The 9035-nt window shown below is 42.9% G+C and overlaps 2 protein-coding genes across 2 annotated transcripts; one reads left to right on the top strand and one right to left on the bottom strand.

Moving 5' to 3' along the window:
* Positions 1-428: 428 nt before the first annotated feature.
* Positions 429-2823, bottom strand: MRPL32 (mitochondrial ribosomal protein L32). Its single transcript, XM_048297536.1, has 3 exons — positions 2652-2823; positions 1573-1757; positions 429-1058 (listed from the first exon to the last, which is right to left on the bottom strand). Exons 1-3 carry the CDS (start codon positions 2773-2775, stop codon positions 804-806), a joined length of 564 nt encoding a protein of 187 aa, XP_048153493.1. The 5' UTR covers positions 2776-2823; the 3' UTR covers positions 429-803.
* A 238-nt stretch (positions 2824-3061) lies between these two features.
* PSMA2 (proteasome 20S subunit alpha 2) lies at positions 3062-8733 on the top strand. The gene is made up of 8 exons (XM_048297524.1): positions 3062-3167; positions 4928-5004; positions 5493-5625; positions 6016-6138; positions 6486-6567; positions 7672-7745; positions 8198-8255; positions 8332-8733. The coding sequence occupies exons 1-8, from the start codon at positions 3127-3129 to the stop codon at positions 8446-8448; spliced, it is 705 nt and encodes a 234-aa protein (XP_048153481.1). The 5' UTR covers positions 3062-3126; the 3' UTR covers positions 8449-8733.
* The last annotated feature ends 302 nt before the right edge of the window (positions 8734-9035 follow it).

Raw genomic sequence — 9035 nt, 5'->3', positions numbered from 1 at the left:
CCACCCAGACTACTGAACAGCAGCGGCTGCAAAGAGCCAGCTTTGACCCCTGTCACATTTACAGATTTACAGTCATTACATTTCAATTTGGTTTTCTACTCAAAAAACCAAGTGTATTTTGAGGGGGGAAAACAGGCTTTCCACAACCTTTTAAGATAGAAAATTATCTTGTATACTGACAATAGCAAGAAACACTCAGCCTTAGTCCAGTGCAGAAAAAATGCAAATACTATGTGGCAATCACTATTTTGCTCAAACCCAGGGCTATCACCAATTATCTCAAACAGCAGCATTGTGGAGAGATCCACACAAAGGAAATAACCAAATAACTACATCTTTCCTTGCAAATATCCTTTGTTTCTAATCAAAATCACTTTTCAACCTTTTTTCCCCCTCCCTAAGAGCAGCAGCCAAAACCAGAAAGCAAATTTCCCTGGGACACTTAACACTTTATTGTACATCTGTGAATGTTTTTGCTTTGTTTAAAAGATGTTATTTACAAAACCAGCATAGAACATTAGCATACAAATTGTTCAGTGTACTGTATGCAGATATCCAAATCCAAGGCAGATCCTGATTTCTGTTTGTTGACTGCTGTGATGTATCACTGAGAAGCATTTCCCACTGCATGCTAGAGAAACACCACCTGATCGTAAAATCATATGGTACAACACAGAATTCAAGCAGGCTTCCCAAAAGTTCAGAGCAGTTCTGTTCACACTGAGTGAACAAGAAAAACATTACTGAAAATCATGAATTCTCTTCCTGCAGCAACTGCCTTTGCTACCATTAATCCTACAGCATCAATTTTGAACAAACCAAGATGGACGCTTCCTGGCTCTTTCAATGATCCGCTTGCCTGCATCTTTTTCTGTGGGTTTTTCTCCTTCATAAAGGACAACAGTCTCCACAGTTGGAGCATTAAACGGTCTTCCTTCCTTCTTATGTATTTCCATCCGTATCAGTCGAGTTTCTTCTTTGACTTTTGCGTAACAATAGCCGCAAAGGACGTGTTTCTGCTTCAAGTTTCCACACTCAGGACAAACATCTATGTTCCTCTAAAATGACAGTGGAAAACAGGAAATTTTGTCATTTGAACAGCAGCAGAAAAAGAAACAGGGAACGACTACAAATAAAAATGTTAAATGAAATAGTAGAGAAACTCAACTACCATTTCAAACTGTATTCTTCTACATAATTTTTCTGTAATGTGTTGCTATGTCAATGGCTACTACTAAGAACAGCCTATAAATTCAGTATCTAAGTCATTATGCCTATTTATGTTTGGAAGACTAAAGACCTATGGACTCAATTAGATGCACAGAAAATGTAGGCCTTTTCCATTAAATTATCTGTTCAGCCAAAATTCACATTTTGTTGGCTTGCACCTCAAGTGCCACTGTTTATTTAACCTCAGACTACTGTCACACATGATGAATGTATCTGTTACAATGGATTTTAAAGATTATAGTATCTTTTAAGCTTATTTATGTATAAACAAAGTCCAGGGAGCTTTTACAGTCAGTACTTCTCTCTGCAATGACTCTCTAAAACAAGGACTTTGCTGATTACCTTCATTTCTATGAGCTTGCTGGGATGCCTCCGCCGGCTGCGGTTCACCTCAACGGTGCGCCTTTGCTTGGGCGCCGCCATCCACAGGACGCTCTCCAGCAGGCTCTGCGCCTCGGCACTGCTCTCACCAGCATCATTTATCCCTTGTGGAACAAGAGCCGGACCTTGCACAGCTAGTACTGGTCCTGCAGGAGAAAGAAAAAGAGGGGGGTGATTGTCCCAGTCTGCACTGGTGCAGCCTCCCCTTGAATACTGTCTGCAGTTTTGGGCACCACAACATAAGAAGGCTATAAAGCTCTTATATAGCATTCAAAGGGAGGCCACGAGGATCGTGAAGGGCCTGGAAGGGAAGTGACACAAGGAGCAGCTAAGGTTACTTAGTCTGCTCAGCCTGGAGGAGAGTGAAGGGAGACCTCATCACAGTCTACAACTTCCTCATGAGGGGAAGCAGAGGGGGAGGCACTGATCTCTCCTCTGTGGTGACAGGACTTGAGAGAATGGCATGCAGCTGAGTCAAAGGAGGTTTAGGTCAGACATTAGGAAAAGGTTCTTCCCCCAGAGGGTGGTTGGGCACTGGAACAGGCTCCCCAGGGAAGTGGTCACAGCTCCAAGCCAGACAAAGTTCAGGAAGCGTTTGGACAACGCTCTCAGGTACGTGATGTGACTCTTGGGGCTGTCCTGCGCAGGGCTGAGTTGGACTTGATAATCTTTGTGTGCTCCTTCCAACTCAGCATATTCTGTGACTCTGTGAGAAAGAAATTCCTTGCAGCCAAGCCCCATTTTACCTGCGGTCGAGGAAACACAACACGATACTGCCGTCACCCCCGAAGCAAGGTCAGAGCGGCGCCCCCGCCCCGCTCCCTCACTGACCCCAGGGCCGCGCCCTCCTGCCCCAGCGCCCTCTCTCCCTCCGCCCTTCACACGTAAAACGAGTCCCTCAGCCCTCACACCGCCCTCTCACAGAATCGATGGCGTTGCAAGAGACCTCTGAGACCATCTACTCCAATCCCTTCTCAAGGCAGATGACACAGGAACACGTCCAGTTCCTTCAGCTAGGCGGAGAAGAGGCCGCGACCTACCCCAGGGTGGGCTCTGTCCCCCGAGGAGACCCGGCCAGAGGCCGCGCTCCAGCCGCCCCCAGCAGCGCTGGAGCAGGGCGCGAAGCCGCGGCAGCGGAGAGCGGACGAGTACCACCACCGCCATAGCCCCACGCGACCCTGCCGAGCCCTCGGGGAAGATGCGCCTTTCGCTGAGCCTTCTGGGAAACCGAGTGCCCTCAGTCTGTCACGGCATCGCAGGGACACATGAACAGGACTCCAAGTCCCAGCACTGCTCTCGCGACCAGGAGGGCGGGGCGGCGAAGGACAGAAGGAGGACTCCAACTCCCAGCATGCCTCACGGCAAGCCTCTCCGCCAACCGCATCTCGGCACGCTCAGGCACACGCCGCCACCCCGCCAATCAGCGCGCTCGCTTTGCCTTAGCGCTGGGAGCGGGAGCGGCGTCCGCGCCTGCGCCGAGGAGCCGGCGCGGGGCGTGCAGGGGCTGGTGCCAAAATGGCGGAGCGCGGCTACAGCTTCTCCCTCACCACCTTCAGGTACTGGGGCAGGAGCTGCTGTGGGCCCGGGGGCAGAGGCGGGCGGGCTGCCGGGCCACCGGGAGGACGGCGCGCAGCCTGAGCCGAGTGGCCTGCCGGCGGCGGCGACGCAGAACCGAGGGAGCGCTTTGCAGAGTCATCGGGCCTGCGAGCTTTGGGGGGCAGCGGGGGCTGGACCTGGACAGGAGTGACGGGCCTGGGGAGAGCGGCGGGGGTCAGGCGCCTGAGGGGGACACGCAGCTGCCCAGAGGCTTCCTGAAGGGCTGCGAGGGTTGCGGGGAGAGTCCTGGGTTCCACTTGGTGTCCGTCGCTTACCTCGGGCCCCAGTGCGGGCGCCGCTTGTGTCAACTCGTGGCTGTGAGACAGAACCGCTGTAGGACCAAGTTAAGGTCTGTCTCGACACTGGTAGTGCCCTACAGCGTGTGTTTGGTTTAGCAAACTCGGGATCACCACACACACGCATACTATAGGCTGGAGAATAATTCTCTGGTTCTTAGCTAACTGGAGATGCGTGATAACAGCTGAGCTGTGGTGTCGTGAGAGCTTGCTTCAGAACAAGCTTTGCAGATGTGGGAATGAGTGAAGCAGATGAGTTTTAGAATAGTTTGTGTTCCTTCCTGCTACACTTGGCAGTCTCTGCTCTCCTTGCACTTGGTGTTGTGCACGGCCCGAATGTGGAATGATGACATGCACAGAGTGAATATGCCATTGGAGTGGGGTCTGTTGGGGTGTTGCTCTAATACCTAGACTGAAGATTAATTCAGAGTAGAGGAAAACTTTCAATTTTTTTTTTTTTTCTCGATGAAAGTATTAAGGTATTAAGACCTATGTTGCATATATAAAAAAGAAAAACTGGACATAAGAATCTTCATGCTGCTTGTGTTGAAGTACCCCCTTTTTCTCAGAGGAGAATCACACTGTGTTATTGCAAAAGGAATTGCTAAAGGCTTGTTGCAGTTGAGCAAATGAAGCAGTTTGCAACCTAAAATGATGAAAAGAATATTCTTAATGGATGGAAGCTGCCCAACGTGCTTGCTCTGCTCAAGTAGATTGAATTCTTTATTAGCTGTCGGAAATGGTTTCCTAAGGGAGTTACAAACTTTTTGTATTTTACAGAAGAATTTTACAGAAGAACTACATGCTTGGAATGACAGTTCTGATTTGTTATATTTTGTAGTGGAAAAGCCAGAGTTACTAGTTTGTCACCCTTACACGCTGTTTCCTCAGTGTATAAATGACTACACTGATTGATTATTGCTTGCTTTGTTTTCTTCATCTAAGCACTGAGTTACATAATATCCGATTTTACTTCTGCAACTATTAAAGCAGCAGTGTCTGAAACACAGCCTAGAGAATACATCCACTTGCAAAATCACTTGCCCAGTGAGTGGCTCTCCTGTGGATGGAGAATGGACCCCTCCATCTTTCTGAATAAGTTACTTTGTAACTTATTTTGCTTGACACCTGCAGCTCTGCTCTGAGGATTCTGCATCCATTACCAGAATAACGTGGATCGTTAAAACAAAATGCAGGAATACCTGGGAATGGAACGGGAGTTGTTGCTGTCTTGTGCCATTGACCTCATGTGCTTGTCAGTCAAAAAGCATAGCCGTGTTTTGCTGGTTCCTTTCAGCAGTGAACATCAGTGTCTTGAAAGCTTTTAGAAACACACATTCAGTGTAATTTCAGTAGAAAGTCATGACACACCCTGAAGGTTTTTCCCACCGAGTGGAAATCTTTATTTTGCGTCTTCTTTTTAGCCCTTCTGGAAAGCTTGTTCAGATTGAATATGCTTTGGCTGCAGTAGCTGCAGGAGCTCCATCAGTTGGGATTAAAGGTATGTCCTGAAAATACTTCAGTGGAGGATTTGGGATTTCGACTATTTTTTGAGAGAACTAAACCAATTTGGATCATGTACTGGGTCCTTTGTATTGGATCCTTCTTTATCTTTTTCTATTACATATTTTGTTACTCTTTCAGTGGATTTTCACATGTTTTAATAGGTTTAATGTTTCCTGGCATTCTTTTTTTGGGTGATTTTGGAAACATTCAGTTGGTAGAAGTAGATATAAAAAGTTATGTAGATTGCTCAGTTATTAATGTTATTCAGAATCTTTAGAATGGGATTATGGGAGCTGTATGGTTATTTGAAAAAAGAAACAATGTGTTCGGTGTATTCATCAAAGTATCTCTCTTTAACATGATTGTAAGCTTGAATGGCTTTTAAAAAGAGAGGAAGAAAATTTTTACAGTTTAATAAGCTTGTCTGTGTTTTGACTGCTAATTTTAGTTTAATATTTAAAGAATTTTTTTGTTCCTTTCCAGCTGCAAATGGAGTGGTATTGGCAACTGAGAAGAAGCAGAAATCCATTCTATATGATGAAAGAAGTGTCCACAAAGTAGAACCAATTACCAAACATATAGGTTTAGTGTACAGTGGTATGGGTCCAGATTACAGGTATTAAAAAATTTTGTTTGATCACCATTTAGATACATATTCATACAAGAAATTTAGGTAACAGGTAGCAATTGGCTGTTTCTTTTTAAGTGTATCTCATAATACTATATTGTATTGCACTGTAAATGACATTCACTTGAAGTTTTTCTTAATATGTTAATTAACTTGTCAAATAACCTTGTATCTAAAGAATGAAAGCAGTGTAATTCAACCTTACTTTCACTTTAAATATTTCAGCGATTACTTGGTTGATAACGATAACTCAGCGCAGTCTGTATTCTTACATTGATGTTATGCCAGGTGTACAACTCCTGAACAGATATTTATTATTATGAGTTTCCAGTTGTAGTTGGAATTTTTTTGACATAGGAGTTTTGTCTTTGTTTTCAGAGTACTTGTGCACAGAGCTCGGAAGCTGGCCCAGCAGTATTACTTGGTTTATCATGAGCCCATTCCAACAGCTCAGCTAGTACAGAGAATTGCTTCTGTGATGCAGGAGTATACGCAGTCTGGGTACGTGCTGGAATTGCAGAGTTGCTTCGAAAGATTGTGTTGTTTAAATGTAATGAGTAACAGCTACCCAGTGATTGGAGTTCTTGTGGAAAAGGCAGTTTTTCAGTGGAGAATGTGCACAGAAAGTGGGCCAGCAGGAGGAGCACTGTCTGGCAGTGGGTGAGAATGGGTCTCCGTATCTTGCACACAAATGTGTCAGCCAAGGCAGGACAGTTTTGGTTTTGTTCTGTTGGTTTACTCGTCATTCCTCATCACAGCCCTGGTCTGGGGAGAAGGCAAACATGTCCAAAATAATTAGTCACCTTTGACTTTCACTGCATGATTTATTATTTTTTGTTTGCCTGTAGTGGTGTTCGTCCCTTTGGTGTATCACTGCTAATATGTGGCTGGAACGAAGGGCGGCCGTATTTATTTCAGTCGGATCCATCTGTAAGTATCTTACACTTGTAAGTTCTGCTGCTTTGAAAAAACATGGGAAACTTTGCCTGTGCTCCTGAGATACTTTGTGATGAGAATAACAATACAGAGCTAGAATGGAAGATACCTTAACATAACTTCAGAAGTCAAAATGGGTCATTTCAGTAGGTGCTTGGAGCAAGCCTGCATCATTCTGTGCTTACATGTTCCTGTACTGCTTGAGGGCTGGCAGCTGTTTCTGAGGGAGATCATCCCTTTTCATACCTTTCCACCTAGTTGATAGTGCCAGCAAAAATGGTGTTCTGCAACAGCTACTAGAAAAAAAGAAGTTGACTGTTTATACTGCTCCAAACTGGATGGAAGTTAAGCCAAAACCTGTTGCATTGTGAAATGTAATGCATGTGCTTTGGTATTTAATGACAGTGGTTAATTTAAATGAGTTTATTTGCTGCGTGTGCACTGCACTTCAGAAGAACTACCCTTTGATGCACGTGTGAGGTGCAGTGCTTCAGATGAAAAAATGAGGTCATTTTAGTCATCATTGCAACTTTCAGCAGTTTGAATTACTACCTGATGCTCCAATGTTAAAAGCAAAATGCAGATGCCTTGTTTAAGGCAGTTTGATTGAGCCATAGAACTGCTGATGGTCTTCATGGCAGAGGAGGGAATAGAAGTGATGACTAAATATCCTGGTAGTAGTGAACATAGATCAGATGGCTGATTTGCAACAAGTCACTTACATTACTTTATCTTCAAAAAGAAGAATATGTGGAGTGAGCCTCAGTAAGGATTTGAGTGTACACTTTCTCAAAGGCAAATGTACTATTTTTGTTTAAGGAATCCCAAATCAAAACTATGCTAATTCACTTACTCAATTCATCTTTCAAAGTAGTACGAGGATGAAAGTAGGTGGGGCCCTATACACATTTTGTACAGTTTCACAGCGTATGTTCCCATATAAAATTAGTCTGAATATGATCCAGAATTGTCTCCTGCAGTCTCAGAACACTCAGTATTTTCATAATTGCTTCTGTACTTTTTTACCAAGTAATTGAATACATAGTGTTTCACTAAGTTACACAAAACAGTTCAATCAACAGATTGTTGCTTTTTCAGGGAGCTTATTTTGCATGGAAAGCAACAGCAATGGGAAAAAATTACGTCAATGGGAAAACATTTCTTGAGAAAAGGTAATGTATTTGATACTTCTCTGAAAGGATACTATGTTCTGTTCAGGTTCCATATAAAACAGCCAGATTTTTAAAAATGCACACTTTTAAAATTGTCAGAACAAAGTTTTAAAATACTTAAGGTGTGATGTTTCCAATGTACTTATTTACACATGCACAGGAAGTTTGATTTATTTAAACTCCAGCTTTTGCATTTATGTAGAACTACTTGAGTGCAATAAACACTATATTCAGCATATTTGCAGTAATGTTATAGATAGACAGTAGGAAAAGTAGGGATTTTTTTTTTTGCAAATAATAACTTTGACTATTAATGTTGCAGTGCTTACAAATAATATTTGTATGAGAAACAGAAAGATTTTAGTAGTTTTGGGGTTTTTAGAGATTCCAGGATTATTAAAATTTGTAAAGGTCTTTGTCCTATGCTGAAATAAATGAATGTCTGTTTACAGATACAATGAAGATTTGGAGCTTGAAGATGCCATTCATACAGCTATCTTAACACTAAAGGTTAGCAAAATATTTAAGAAATAAGTTTCTTATGTCTTCATTGATGTGATTCACTAAACTGTGTTTTTTTTAATAGGAGAGCTTTGAAGGGCAAATGACAGAAGACAACATTGAAGTTGGCATCTGTAATGAAGCTGGTTTTAGGAGGCTCACTCCTACTGAGGTTAAGGACTACTTGGCTGCAATAGCCTAGTAGAAACTGAGCTAGACTGTGTGGTTCACACAAAGGTCTTTTTAATTTTGGCTACTTAAATGTTTTTCTTTGCAGTTTTTGCATACTTATTTCTACATGGTTTGTCTGAGAGATTTTTTAAACATCATGGGTGCAAATACAACGGTCCTTGGTATTGTAATACATGGAATCTTGTTAAGGATAATTCTTTCCCTTGATACACAAAATACTGTACAAAATGTAAAGTTATAGTGACAGCTTGGAAAAGGCTAAAGAATAAAATCAAAGGCCACTGTTTTGGGGGAAGGTGTCTGTGTGTCTTTTTAATCCTAGCTTGTTTATCCACATCAAGCTTAGATTTCAGTATCCTTATTGTTGAGGAAAGAGTTTTTCACATACAGCCACGATGAACTTACGTTCGACCTTCTTTTAAAAAATTTAGATGTCGAGTGACAGGATAATTTTTTCACTTTGGAATATTGTTTAAATGTCAATGAACTTCCAGAAATGGTATAATCTGGTGTAAAAGATCATGTACTTTCACAAAGGGGCAGAAAAGTCTTCCATTTCAGGGGTGTACTGTGGTCTGCTTGAGCCTCTCTGCTTTC

This window comes from Corvus hawaiiensis, chromosome 1 (assembly GCF_020740725.1).
Source record: "Corvus hawaiiensis isolate bCorHaw1 chromosome 1, bCorHaw1.pri.cur, whole genome shotgun sequence".
NCBI classification, from domain to species: Eukaryota; Metazoa; Chordata; class Aves; order Passeriformes; family Corvidae; genus Corvus; species Corvus hawaiiensis.
This window is presented reverse-complemented; position numbering and strand designations above follow the sequence as displayed.